At 38.0% G+C, this 14,153-nt stretch overlaps 1 protein-coding gene across 7 annotated transcripts; it reads left to right on the forward strand.

The window, feature by feature from the left end:
• The first annotated feature begins 50 nt into the window (after window positions 1–50).
• LOC113675167 (uncharacterized) lies at window positions 51–13,305 on the forward strand. 7 transcript variants are annotated; one of them, XM_089196906.1, is made up of 21 exons: window positions 51–429; window positions 1,046–1,147; window positions 1,691–1,724; window positions 1,862–2,316; window positions 3,089–3,109; window positions 4,057–4,308; window positions 4,815–5,111; window positions 5,460–5,575; window positions 5,679–5,743; window positions 6,059–6,204; window positions 6,372–6,662; window positions 9,141–9,262; window positions 9,346–9,502; window positions 9,729–9,839; window positions 10,003–10,181; window positions 10,263–10,385; window positions 11,182–11,252; window positions 11,652–11,692; window positions 12,012–12,108; window positions 12,199–12,298; window positions 12,857–13,305. In XM_089196906.1, the coding sequence occupies exons 2-21, from the start codon at window positions 1,087–1,089 to the stop codon at window positions 12,935–12,937; spliced, it is 2,820 nt and encodes a 939-aa protein (XP_089053032.1). In that variant the 5' UTR covers window positions 51–429; window positions 1,046–1,086; the 3' UTR covers window positions 12,938–13,305. The 7 variants fall into 7 exon arrangements, with proteins under 7 accessions (XP_089053032.1, XP_089053048.1, XP_089053036.1 ...); XM_089196910.1 differs by having other exon boundaries at window positions 58–429; window positions 1,042–1,147; XM_089196899.1 differs by having other exon boundaries at window positions 225–394; window positions 1,042–1,147.
• Window positions 13,306–14,153: the final 848 nt, after the last annotated feature.

Consider the following 14,153-nt stretch of genomic DNA (forward strand, 5'->3'; position numbering starts at 1 on the left):
TGTTCTGAGCACGCGCACATTTATTAGAGCTTAAACAGGGTCAACTGAGTATTCTTTGTGGTTGAATGAGTTACTTTACCAGTTGAAAAGTTTTATTTTGCATCGTTTTGAGTGCGTGTCGCACATAAGATAGATCATAAGCGATTGCGTCATTTGGCTTCCGTGACGAACTAAGGAGAGGAAACAATGGAGAGGATTAGTTTTAGTAATTTCCGCCTCTGCGCAGACCAACCTCTATGACCTTGTGTTATGTTCTGAAACTGAAAGGTGGCAGGAAGTCAGCCGTGTTACTCGCTTAGCTGTTCATTCGCTATCAGCTTTCTTAACTCAAGCTTTCGTGGTGAATATCATCGTAAAGTATCAGAGAGCGGAACCAAAAAGAAGGCCTTGTAACGTAAGACAGTAGTCAGCTAGAAGGCATTCAAAGTCGTGAGTGATTTTCGTTCAATCATGCAAGCAAAATTACTCGAATACTGTGTTACAAAGGATAAATGAATTTTCCGGCTTCAAAAATTGTATCGAGCGTTGCTCTTATTTTAGAAGGCTAACATACATTTGCATTTAGTTTATTTACAACGACGTGCTATTCCTAGTTTAACTGAAACGTCATGTCACGGCGGGCTAGTTATGAAACAGGATCCAGCGCTTCGGGTCGTCTATAAAAGATAATTATGCCCTAGGAAAGAATAACATCTAGTTTCACTAATATTGGATTATTAGATTATTGATTAGTGAATATATTATTAGATTCACTTATATCTGGAGAAGAATGGAAGCAGTCGTTAGAAATATGTTCATGCAGATTATTTCAACTTAATGATCTAATTCAACCGGTTTAGGATAACGACCGACAGTCTGGTATTATGTAATAGCTCGATTCTAAATTATAGATATTCATGTCTTTCCGCATATCGATTTTACTGATCAATCGCTCTCTTTCAGTTGCTTAGTATTTTAGAATGTTTATTCGTTTTGTATCAAAGTTATTGACTGTAGGATAAGGAATTAATTTTCTTATTTATCTTTACATCTTTAATTAAGTTAGATTGAAGTTTTTCCACTGGTGACCAACATTTCAACATAGAAATGACTCAAGTCTGGACCTTAGTTGTTCTTACCTTCTTGAGCGCCATCTTTGCTCGTTGTGGTTGGTAGAAAAAGTTATTTTTATTTTTGATTCAGATGCTATGTTGCTCACAGCCAAGTGATAACACACGATAGTGACATTTTACTCTTGGAGTAGGAAGATAGCATTGAAAAGCTATTCACGGCAAATGAATTTCTACAAAGTTTAAGTGCGAGGTAGAATCCTCGTCTGCTGAGGATACTTGGGACTACCACAGAAATATGTATCGTGTGTAGAGTTTACTTTCATTAGCTTCATACATTTCGGTTTCCTTGAGCTTGTCCACTTTTTTACGAATTGTACGGGCCTGAATTTTTTTTAGGCCTCATTTCAACTACTAGTTCAGTAGTGTTCATAACTGCGAGAATCGATTCTATATTCGTTTCTTCAAACGCAGTGCACACATATAATTTTCACATGTTTACAGCCATTATTCACCACTTCGAAGGTTTATTTGGATTCAACAGTTGGCTTGTTAGCTCAGTTGGTAGAGCGCTGCACCGGTTTCACTGAGGTCATGGGTTTTAATAATCATTCCCTTTACTTTCTTTTACCGATAAACAGAAAATAACCTCACTCAAGTGCATTCTAATGCAAGGTTTGTATGCTTAACATTCCTCTGAAGTGCTAAAGCTAATTGCTCTGTATAATATCTCCCTCAGTTTTATCTATTCGTTTATTCATTCTTTTACATGCCTCTTCGTTATTTCCTTTTCATTGTTTCTATATTTTTAGCTGCATTCCAGCATTTCCTCCGATGAATGCCTCCGCAAGAAACGCTTCCTGTATATTTTACGAGTATAAAGGCGAATTCTGTAAAAACATAACCAGTAGTCTATACGTTTATGGTGATCAGTCCACATTGGATACTGGTGAAACGGAAACTGTGAACTTTAAGGGTTATTTCGACGTTCTTGAGATCGCACCGGAGTGCGGGATCCCATTCAAAGACTTGTTCTGTGAATACAGTTTCCCTAAGTGTGATGAATCACTGGCTCAGCCTAAAAAACGCCGTACTTGTCGCAGCTCATGCGAATATTTGCAAGTCGTCTGCAAAAGGGAAATGGCCTTAATCAGAGATATACCGATCTTTCGACGCTACGTAGACTTGGCAAATTGCTCGAACCCTAGATTTGCTGCTGCTAATGGTGGCGATGCTCCTGAGTGCTATCAATGGTACAATCTTCCTGGTAGGTATTGCAGCGTCATCTTTAACTCCTTTATTTAAACAAGTTACCCGCGTAATCTGGTCATGTCGGTTGAGAATTAAAGAACCCTTTGGCTTTTACAGGGTCACTGCGCTGTGTGTCTGAGGGAAGATATATTGCACTATGCGGTGCCTCTTCCCTCCCAGGTGTATTAATGGGTACTGGCGATTTGTCGGGGAAACTTTCCGAAGTGCAGAGGGAGGAAGGGGAGAGATTACCCGCGATTGATTTGAATCCCATCTTTGGGGAATAGTAATACTTAGTATGTACTAAAACAGCGGATAGCGTTGGAGGCGCGCTCTGATTGGCTGCTCCATCCCCAACTATCCTTTGCTATTCACCTCCGATCAACTCGGGCGGAGTTTGCGCCCTAAAATATTATGATCGTTGCAGGAATAAATGAGTTAAAATCATATTTTTGTGCTATATTATCCTACTATTTTAGAATATACTAAAACACCTATTCACCACAGTGTCCGTGGTTAGCGGTGGATATTTATCTCGCCGCTTCGCAGCTCAGTAAATATCCACCAGTAGCCACCTCCACTCTGGTCAATAGCTATTAATTAATGTCACGAAAAGTAGGAGCGCTCCGGCAGCATATGAGCCATGTGCATTGGCTTGTGTGAAGACAAAAACATATAAAAAAATCTAACGCTAGGAAATAATTGTAATATTTTTAGCCTATCATATCGATGAGATAATTTTATATTTTCTGACCTCAATTACTCTCACTTTTCTCCATTTCCCATAGGTGATGACACTGAAAGTACAGGTCTGTTATTAATGTTCTGAATTGTTATTTTACGATCTCTAATCGAACGCTGTCTGATGCGTCCATAGTGCTTTGAACAAAAAGATCAAGATTTGATAAAAAAAAAATAGATGATTTCTGTATATGTTAAGTTATGCTTCAAGCGATGACATAAAAGTAACTAACATTTTATCCAGGCTTCTCGCCATCCCAGTCGACATCACTCCACGGTGTAGCACTTCAAGTTCTATGAGGTTGACAAACACGAAGGGACTAGTCCCTGCAACTAGTTCCTGTGACTAGTCCCGAGGACCAAGTCCTTTCGTGTGAACTACCCAGTTTCACTGACAAATGTAGTTGCAGGTAACAAAATGTGGTCCACGATTTCAACAAGTTTTTGGGACTTGTTCCCCCAAATTATCCAGGTCCCTGTGTATGAACTGTTAAAGTGACAGGTCCTTGCAATTGCGACCAAATGAAAGTAATCCAATCACTGATCAATATTTAAGTTGCCATAACCCCTTTCGTACTCCGTTTCAATATGGCGGCCTTTTTTTAATGGCAGCTGTTTTTCAGCTCTGGAAGAGTAGTACACAGAACCTTAGGCGAAAAAAGCAAATGCTTTCAAAATTGTAAATGCTTGACCAATCTTATAAATGGAAGAGATGCTGTTGTCTGACGTGAGCGTGTCCTACAATTGTTTGGAGTTAATTTTTTAAATTAAGTTCCATTGTTTAGGATCGCTCCTTGTTCGCTGAATTTCAGTGAAAGCGCCCTAGGTTTTGCTATCTCGATGTGAAACAGGTCCCAGTAGGTAAACTCTTCAGGGGACTTGTTCCCACAACTGGTCCCATCGTGTTAACCGTACAGCGGACTAGTCCCTAAAAAAAATCCCTGCTACAAGTCCCCTCGTGTGTACCGACCTCTATGTTGACAGTACCTTAACATCTAGATGCGATTAATTTTAGATTGTTTCTACGGTGTGGGAGTTGGTTACCGTGGCAACATGAACGTCACTCGGTCTGGTCGTATATGTCAGTCGTGGAAATCTCAGTGTCCTCATCGTCACTGGCGGATTCCTAAAGATGTCGCTGATTCCAAAAATGACTCGAACATGTGTCGTAACCCAGACAGCAGTGCCCCGGATGGACCATGGTGTTATACCGCTGACCCAAATGTTCGATGGGAATACTGCAACGTATCTCGATGTCCCTCTAGAGGTAAATTTAGTCATAAAGAGAACTTACGCGAGAGCCAAAGGGCACAAGTGAAAATGGAAGATTGAAAGTATAAATGAAATTAAAGAATCATTTTTAAATTCTTTTTAGAACATAATATACCGACATATTGTTCAGATACTGACGAAAAATAATTTAGGATGTCATATTCTGGGGCATCATTTCCTTCGCTTTGTTTCATGCGGAGACAAATTTTATGGAAGATTTCACAATATTACCCAAGGTCAGGCTTAGAGAAAACGCAGATCAAGAGCAGACTTAAGCAGATTAATTACCAGGCGCTCTTTGATCATGGTAAAATAACCAAACAGCTGAAGGATTCTTGTTCAGAGATCTCTATCGTTTATTGATGACTTTAACGTAACATGATCTCAGTCCTCTCGGACTTCAGACTCTGCTCCAGATCAACCAAAGGAACACACTCTTCTTTACTGTGGACCAAAATGTTTAAGAGATAAAGAGTGCTTTTTTCATGTTTATGTTACCAGTTCCAGAAGAGGCTCCCACTTTCCTTAAAGGCCACCCTCTCAATTCAACAGCCATTTTAATCTCTTGGAAGAACATACCTCCTTCTCGTCATGAAGAAAAACTGTTGGGATATCGGATTCAATACCGGAACAAAGGGTCCGAGCTCTATGATGAAGCAAACACAACGAGCAACTTGACTCAGGATGTTCTTACAAAGCTCTGTCCAAACACAGCATACGAGATTATGGTCAATGGGTTCAATGAAATTGGCCACGGGCCAAGTAGCACGGTCCTTGATTTAAAAACTCTGTCTTCTGGTATGTAGGGTATATACCACTTTCAATTAAATTGACAGTTGACAGTTGAGAGCTTTGTTGATATCCGGGTGCCAATGATGCGTTTCAAACAGATGTCATAATTATGTTATCATGAGTGGGGAAATGAGGTCGAATGCCACTGATCATGACGAGGAGAAACTCATATTACATTTCTCTTTTCCGCATGATTGAAAGTTTCAACCTTTTAGCATTAAACTAGCTGTACATTACTATTTGGAAATCATTAACCAGCCAAACAAATTTTAGTTCATAATTTGCTATATTCATCTATTTGTGTTCCTTTTTTGTCTTGTTATCACTTCCCTGTGTTCTTTGGTTGATTTTCAGGTGAGGAAATATTAGAGGCTGACTTCCAGCTGATCATAGATTCTGTTTTCAGCAGGGATCTACTCAACAGTAGCAGTAAAAGGTTCTTGGAAATGGCTGAACTCATCAGAATTTCAGTAAGGAACAATTGGTTTGGTAAAATTTTGACTGATGGATGGCAAAGAAGTGCTTTTAATTTTTGCATGCTCTGTTTTTGAATAAAACATTTTTTTCTTTTAGATAAAACACCACTTCAACAAATCTTCTACTTTGAAGATATATGACGTCATAACTATACATTTTAGGTAAGAAACTATTTTATCCTCGTTTAAAGATTTCGTTGGCCATTTAAAGCCTTTATTGGCCCCTTTTTGGTTTCCAAACACCCTTACTTTCAAAATGAGGCCAATTAGATAACATTTCAGAAGACAATTAACTTTGTCCCCCATAGAATAAAATTTCCGTTCCTTGTAAAAGGTTTTGCACTCACCCACGTTTCAAGACTGAAGCATTGGGTACCTTGCAGATGGTTCATTCGAGAAAAGCAGCTCTCATGACAAACATTATCTTATTTACCGCTGGTGAAGTATTCTTAAGTATTTTTTTACTCTTGTTTTTAGAAATGGCAGCCTGAGGGCAGACATTAAAGTCCTTGCAACAATAAATACGAACATAACCGACAAAGATGATGCTCTTAATCATTTGATAGGAGGGATGCGTTCGTCGTTTGAAGATCGCCTTAAAATTACTTCCATACGGGTTCAGGGTAGGTAAAGCTTTTTGGATGCTTATAAGAACTACCCTACTCTCAGACCATTCCCCCCCCCCCCCAAAAAAAAAAAAAAAGTAAATGAATAACGCTAATATGGGTTATGAAGTTTTAAAGCTGCTGTTTTTCAGTTATGTATTGTTGATTCTTCCTTCTTTTGCTAGAAATACCGAGGTCCCCTAAAAGTTTCTCCGTAAAGAATGCACAGAAAAAATATCTTATTTTGATATGGGAGGAGCCAGAGTATGGCAGCCTATACCAGATACAAAACTACACTATAGAGCGAAAGATATCAAGACTGAAGAACTTTACCGCACTTTGGACAATTCCTTACCCTGAGACCACGATGATCATGGAGAACTTAGATCCCTCCACAGAATACACCATCAGATTATCAAGCAACAATAAGTACGGGAGGTCAGAGGGTGTATTGCTAACACAAAAGACGCTGCCAGGTAATAACAACACCGAGAGTGGGTTTCTCCTGTTGAAGTCCTAAATGTAATAACTGTCCTAAATGTAATAAAGTCCTAAATGTAATAACATTTGGTCCTAAATGTAATAAAGTCCTAAATGTAATAACATTTAGTCTTAAATGTAATAACATTTAGTCCTAAATGTAATAACATTTAGTCCTAAATGTAATAACATTTAGTCCTAAATGTAATAAGCCTCTTATGCAATCGTTTAACTCCTGCAGTGCATTGTTGTTATGGCGGACATCCACATTGATATGTTAGTGACAGCTGTTGCTCCAAAAAACCGCTGACCAGTATACATGTCACATTATGGGCCCGCTGATATCAATCAGCGTCTTTTTACTTGCTAGACATAAGAAATATCAGCAGTCGAAGTATGGTCCTTATAGCGGTTTATTGATCGAGTTGAAGAAAATCATTTCCAGCCCAAAGTGGGCTAGTGCTTGGCTGGAAGCTCAATAGGATGGAATCGATTGGTACGTAACCATTAAGACTTTTTGGAAAAGAAATTTACTACAATCGATGATGAACTAGCATGCTATTGTTGATGTTATCGTTCGTGTTAAAGTCTTTAGAAGTGATGCACCATTTTAGAGCAGTTTGAATGATTTCGCTGTGTCACATGTTAATCCAAAAGAAAATTATTATTATCAGTAGCGTTATTGAAATTTTGCACATCAATGTTATTCAGTGTCAATTGATTCTAATGAAGCATTTGAGTTCATTTTTAAGAATGACTATCCTGATTTATTCAATTTTGAACCTGGGGTGTTGCATTTCCAGCCCTCTATGGCTTTACTCCACCTCAGTAATCAGTTCATGTACCATATGACTATAAGTGGAAACTGTTGAGCTTTCTTTTTTCATTCATCTATTTATCTATTCATTTTCTCCCCTTACGGCGTGGAGAAGAGGTGAAGACAAAAAATGAAATATAAACTTGAGATCAACTTTAAAATGTATGTTTTCCTAATATTTCGGTTCGGGAACTGATGAACCCGTCATAAGGGGCTAGCAGCGCACGCGGGCAAGATGAAGTGAATCCTGTGTTCTGATTGGCTACCTGAGCGGGCATGATGGGCCCACCCTCGCCCGTTCGGGATCCCCCGCATTGATCCCACGCAAGAAAACTTACAAAGTTCGTAACTTTTGGACAATGTTTTCATATATACATAGAAAAAATAAACGACCCTCTTGGGTTTATTGTGCTTCAAACACAGTTGGCTTTCACTATCGGCTCTCGAAATAAACAGGCCATTCTTGATTCTTATCAAAGCGAAATCTTTTGCTATACAATGAATCCTTTAATGATTAAGCCAAGAGAATATAAACTCTCTTGTATGGTCAAGATTACTGGATATTAGCCTCGTTCTTTTTCTACTTTTTTATGGACCGTGACTTCGTCTCAGTCCATAAAAACGCAAAAAAAAAAAAGAACTCGGCCAATATAAAGCCATTTTGACCTCACGTTCGGTCAATAACGCATATGAATATATTTTATGCAAACCCGTACAAATCTGGCAAGGGAAGACAGTACAAAAAATGCCCTTCTGAGCCCAAAATTTGTCTAACGTATAAGTCGGTGGACTTCTTTTTCCTTGTAACTTGGTTCATCAAGTGTTAACTTCAGCACTGAGGACAGAAGTATTTCGTCAAAATCTGTTACACTTAAGAGTCTGAGCCAATGATATAGAGAGAGCTATTAGTCAACGTTCTCGTTGCTTCTGCGTCCGTCAATTTGATGCCAAAAGCACATCAGTATTAGAATAAGGTTTTGTAGCCAATGCTTCTCAACCTACGTCTTTAACAAATAAAAAGCCGCTGATTAATATCAGTGAGCCCGCAATATCCCATAAATATTGGTCAGAGGATTCTTTGGTGCAACAGCTGTCACTTAAACATCTCAATGTTAGCGCAGTTAAACGATTGCATAGGAGGCTTATTACATTTAGGACCGACCGTTATTACATTTAGGGATTTATTACATTTAGGACCAAATGTTATTACATTTAGGACTTTATTACATTTAGGACAGTTATTACATTTAGGAATTCAACATCTCCCTCCCCAAATGACCAGCACCAAGTTGATCTTTACATGTGTACAGGTACCTTCCAGAAGGAAATTATTCGATAATTCACCAAGTTAGTGAAAAGGGAAAGGAGTTGTCAACAATAACAACTAATGTCATCCAACGCTAAGACAAGACGCGATCATAGTGTTTGATACTTGTGTTCTATAGTATTAAATAATTCTGCCCTAATTTTCTTTGTTCCTAAATTAATGTAATATCAAAAAGTTCAAACGTGAAAACAAAGGTATCAAGGAAAAAAGTTTCAAGTTGTCTATCTTTCTTATTGAAGACACAAATTGACAAAAACGCTTGTAAGGGAAAGGTTAATGCTTCATGTTATTTGCTTACGATAAGCATTTGCTTTTTTTTCCAACTTACAGACAGATTCATCAGAGATTTGATGTTGGTTATAGTCTTGCCCTTGTTCTTAGCTGCTGTATTTATATTGGCTGTTTGCTTAAAGTTTCGGCCAATATGTAAATCACAACAGAGGAGAGAAGAGGTAATTTGACTTGAATTTTATGATGAAGTTATCCAATGATCTAATGCTTGAAAGAGTAATTCGCTGTTGCATTGTTCTTGAAGATTGAGCTCTCCATGAAAGTTGGAGACTGGGCGGAAATTCCCAGATCGGATGTTACTCTCCAAGACAAGCTGGGAGAAGGTGCATTTGGGGAGGTGTACAAAGGCTTGGTACGCATGGGAGAACAAGTGAAAGCATGCGCAGTAAAAAAACTTAAAGGTAAACATTCTTGATGAAGCTTTAAATTTGATTGCTTGACTGATTTTCTTAGTTAATAAGCTCAGTAAGTTAATAAGTGAATGATCGATTTACAAAATGTATGATCGGTTGATGATTTCTTGATTGAAAGCAAATGCATTAGATGCCTTTCATGTGTTTGATACAAATTTGTAAACAGATTTGCTGCCCCTTGGATATCAGTAAAGCTTAGAATATTTCTTTGTAGTGAATGCTACAGAAACAGAGAGACGGGACCTGATTAACGAGCTTGCAGTCATGGTCGCAGTTGGTGAACATCCCAATGTCTTAAGTCTTATTGGAGCTTGTACCAAGACTGGTAACTTTTGGTTGATATTTATTAATATTCTGCGTGCAGTATCCTTTCCACTTTCGTCCTTGTATGTAATGATAAATTCCCAATTATGCAACACAAACAGTTCAACACTTAACCGCAATTATTGATTCACAACTTTAATATTTAACTTTGTCACAAATTCTAGAGCCAGTATTGATGATTGTCACTTTGGCCCCGAATGGCTGTTTGTTGGACCAACTGAAGAAGAATAGAGAAAATCCATATTACAATGTTTCGAAAAAGGAAATAAACTTCACGCCCCAAGACAAAGTGAAGATCGCAAGAGATGTAGCTCGTGGAATGCTACACCTGGCCAGCAAAAAGGTACAAGATCCAATAAAGAATTCAAAGAAATATTTACTTTCTAGAGGTTTATTTGATTCTTATTTGGCTTCTCTTTCTTAGTGTGTTCATCGTGACCTTGCAGCAAGAAACGTGCTTCTTGGCGAGGAGAATGTTGCCATGGTTTCCGACTTCGGCCTGTCACGTGATGTGTACGAAAGTGGTGAATACGAAAGTACATCGGGGGTATGGACAGTATTCTCGTGTTTAAAAAATGGGGAGAGTAGTTAAAACGACAAATTATAGCTTTTTTTTATTTCATGGAATGCATGCTAAAATCTGTAGTTCCAGCTACATCGTATTGCAAAGATTCAACCTCCTTTGAAGTGTTACGGTACACGTTAACCGACAGAAAAGAACACTTTGCTCCTTCAAACCCACATACTTTATTAAACAACACGTCTAAAATGAATATCAAAGCGATCTTCGAACTTCGTCTTAATATAAGTTAAATCTTATGAAGAAGCGACTCTTATGAAATGAAAGCAACAACAATGAAAACAATAGCAATTCTCTAAAGTATTCTGGAAATTCTAGAAGATTACAACACAACTATTTTAGTAGAATTACATCATTATCACAAAACCTAACAGAATTTTCTAGAATGTTCCATTGTATGTTATTAGAAGGTTCGAGTATCCATGTCACCGTGAGTTAGGGTTCTAGAAATTTCGAGAAACTGCTATTTACATTCACTGTCCATAGCAGATGACACTCGTAAATAACAGCTGACATTCTCATTAATCAGATATCCAGCAGACTTTTTTCAATTCGTTTCAAGCAATTAAAGGGTTCAGGGATCCTTTGGCGGTGCTAAGTCCCCTTGTGGTCCTCGCAATCTCAGTTTTATCTCCCTGATCCAATGTCGTCTTAACATACAACTATAAAAATTCACGATTTTTCGTATGTACTATTCTTCAGTGTTATTTAAACAGAATTGTTTTTAGTCAAACTGTGCTTTAAAATTTTTCTTCCAAAAAAGGGAATATTACCAGTTCGTTGGATGGCTCTTGAGTCTTTGGAGGATTACACGTACAATACTAAAACAGATGTGTAAGTTAACTCTGTGAGGAATTATGAGGGAAAGTTATAATTGTAAAGCTACATGTTATTAGCCAATAGGGGTCCTAATGACTGATTAAACTTTGAAGCTATTTTATGGTCTCTGAGTGTTTTCCATTGAAATTAAGCCGCAGATACTTCCCTCGACATGATAATAAAGCTCTAAGAACAAGTCGGGTACTCTATAAGCATACTGATGCACGGTTGTAATGTTAAGATATAGTTCAGATGCTATATCAAATTCATGATTTCCTTTATATACTAGTTATATCGAGATATAGCTAGTAATAGTGTTGGGGTTAGGACGTTATTGCAATTTGGAATCATGATTCCGTTAGAAATAAATTTGTTTTTATTGTAAAATGACCTAATAGTGCTGTTTTGCGACAGATGGTCCTTTGGAGTATTATTATGGGAGATTGAATCTGGAGGTAAACAGTTTTAGCATTGAGACTTTTTACCTATTTCATATTAAAGGATATGTGAGTAAGTTGAGATTTCGAATACCCACACAAAACATCATCATCATCATCATCATCATCATCATCATCATGTTCAACTGAATATCTGCTGCAGATATAGGGTTACCATGTCAACTGCACACGCTATTGTATATTTCACGTATTCTCTCGACTTATCAGAGTTTTCAAAGTAAGCCTACTGTATAATAATTATCATTAGTCGTCTTACTGAGACAAGCTGCTGATTAAACCATTAACAAAGACTGAAATCTTTATCTTTCCTTTCAAGGTAAAATGCCGTATTCTGGTCTTGGCGGAATGGAAATAATAGAATTTCTGAAAGCAGGAAAAGTTTTAGCCAAGCCGGATGAATGCCCAGATGAAATGTAAATAATCTTGAATAGAATAAGACCCCGGTCTGCCACAATTGTTCAACTCAGAGGTGTGACTAAACAGAGTCGTTTTTCTTTTTACAGCTACGATATGATGAAGTCATGCTGGAGTTTGGATTCCACAAAGCGTCCATCATTTTCTGAGCTTTTGGAATCACTCGAGGAAAAAATAAAGACGAAACGCGTAAGAGTTTAATTGTCACCGAAAAAAGTTTATGATCGTCTGTACTCCTTGCATCAGGAAATGGAATTTGATAGGGAAAGAGAAGAAAGGAAATAGATGAAGAGCTCTTTGTGGGCTCATATGCTAAATAATGTTTGTTTCACTAGTTTATCTTGTTGGTATCGAAGATGACGTAACTTTTATGGCAAGTTAATTGGCTCGACGATGGTACTTATGTGGAGTAAGTTACTAAGATGGTCCACTGATGTGTTGACCTATTTACGGGTGTGTTGTGTTCAGTTGCGATTGAGTGAAAGAAAAGGACTTTGTTTGTGTTAAAGAACATCTAGTTAAATCACTTTTGAAGTCAAGAAATTACATCATGATACTTGACAAACATTGATGAGAATACTGAAAAGAATGGATCCAACGGGAGAAGAAATATTCAGTACAAATTTTAACATTCATGACCAGTAGAGCTGAGTATCGTTCAATGAGTAAAAGGAAATTAATGGAGAACTTCCTCTTTCCCTTTATTTAATGCATAGGTTTATTGCTGTTTGTTTCATTTTTTTGTAGGATGTCCAAGAGAATGAGAACTGTCTTGAACTGGATATCAAGGGAATTACAAATATCTCAATGGACGAAAGTGATGACTAAGATGGAAACGACTGCCAAATAGCTTAAAGAGCTTTTGTAGGAGGTCAAATACCTTTAGGCTAGCATTTTAGTTCCTTTTGGTCATCTTTCATGATTTTCTTTACAGTAGTCATTTGCGATGCGTATTCAATGGAAAACCTTTCATGTTCGCATGTATAAAACATTTTCATTCATCCATGCCTTTGTATGTGATCCAAAAAAATCGTTGTCGTCCATCACTAGAAGCAGCGAACTTAATTATTGCACTCATACCCTGACCTAACTGCGAGAAGTGGACACGTTTTTCAGTTCATGAAGCTCTTTAGCAAGTTACGTATTATTGTATTATTGTTAGCAAGTTATTGTATTTCTTCATTCATTTACTACCATCCAGTTCGTTATTTTCCTTTGTCCCGCCACCCTCTTTACCGATCTAAACCGCAAAACCGAAAATCCCAATGTCCCCCTCGTAATTGAAGAATGATAAGTACCTCTCGCTTGCCTTCGTCCATGGCGGCACTAGGAAACGCTCCTCGACAACTAGTAGCCTCAGAACAGATCTTTCGCTTTCAAAGTGGAACGAGCGGCGAGACATTGGTTGCCAGCCCCGACTCTCCCGGCATTCGCTTCGCTGAACAGCACGCTAATCGTCAAGTTGTGATTGTTGATGAGATCGCTTTCATAAATACAGCCGAAGAGCAGCTTTGCTAAGATTAAAACTCGTGTTAATGGAACCGACGACGCGAAAGACTGACGTTTTATCATAAGTGTTTTCATGCTTTAAGAACTGCAAATCAAATCAATTATTTTAATCAAAGTTGCTCTTATACTAGTTTGTTTGAGAAAAAATTCAAGTTCTTGGGCTGCCATTTTTCTTTTCAAACTCCTTGCAGAATCTTGTCAGGTAAAGCAAGATCACAATAACTCCGGCAGAAAGTGTGAATATATGTTCAGTTGTGCATCGCTCCTTAAGCGACCCATTTGTACCTACTCATCGTCGCAGAAGAGAGGGTTCAGTTTTGAGCCGATTATTGACGCTGGTTCGTTCTCATTGATCTCCACAAGGAAGCACTGAAGGTGATAGACGACTTTAATGTATCACGATAATATTTGATGCTTTTAAGCTTAAAAGCACACCATTCCAGTCTCATACTGCCTCGAGCTAACAATTGTATCGCTCTTCTGTACTACCAAAGTGTACTACTAGCAGTGTTTGGCAGTTTATGCTGTTAACAAA

This window comes from Pocillopora damicornis, chromosome 1 (genome assembly GCF_964200805.1).
Source record: "Pocillopora damicornis chromosome 1, jaPocDami1.2, whole genome shotgun sequence".
NCBI classification, from domain to species: Eukaryota; Metazoa; Cnidaria; class Anthozoa; order Scleractinia; family Pocilloporidae; genus Pocillopora; species Pocillopora damicornis.

Excerpts from the sequence above, each read along its gene's own strand:
- LOC113675167 (XM_089196906.1), top strand. The coding sequence starts at position 1,087 with ATGACTCAAGTCTGGACCTTAGTTGTTCTTACCTTCTTGAGCGCCATC. Across the intron at positions 3,110-4,056 it reads TGATGACACTGAAAGTACAG|ATTGTTTCTACGGTGTGGGA; the intron begins GTCTGTTATTAA and ends GATTAATTTTAG. Across the intron at positions 10,386-11,181 it reads AATACGAAAGTACATCGGGG|GGAATATTACCAGTTCGTTG; the intron begins GTATGGACAGTA and ends CTTCCAAAAAAG.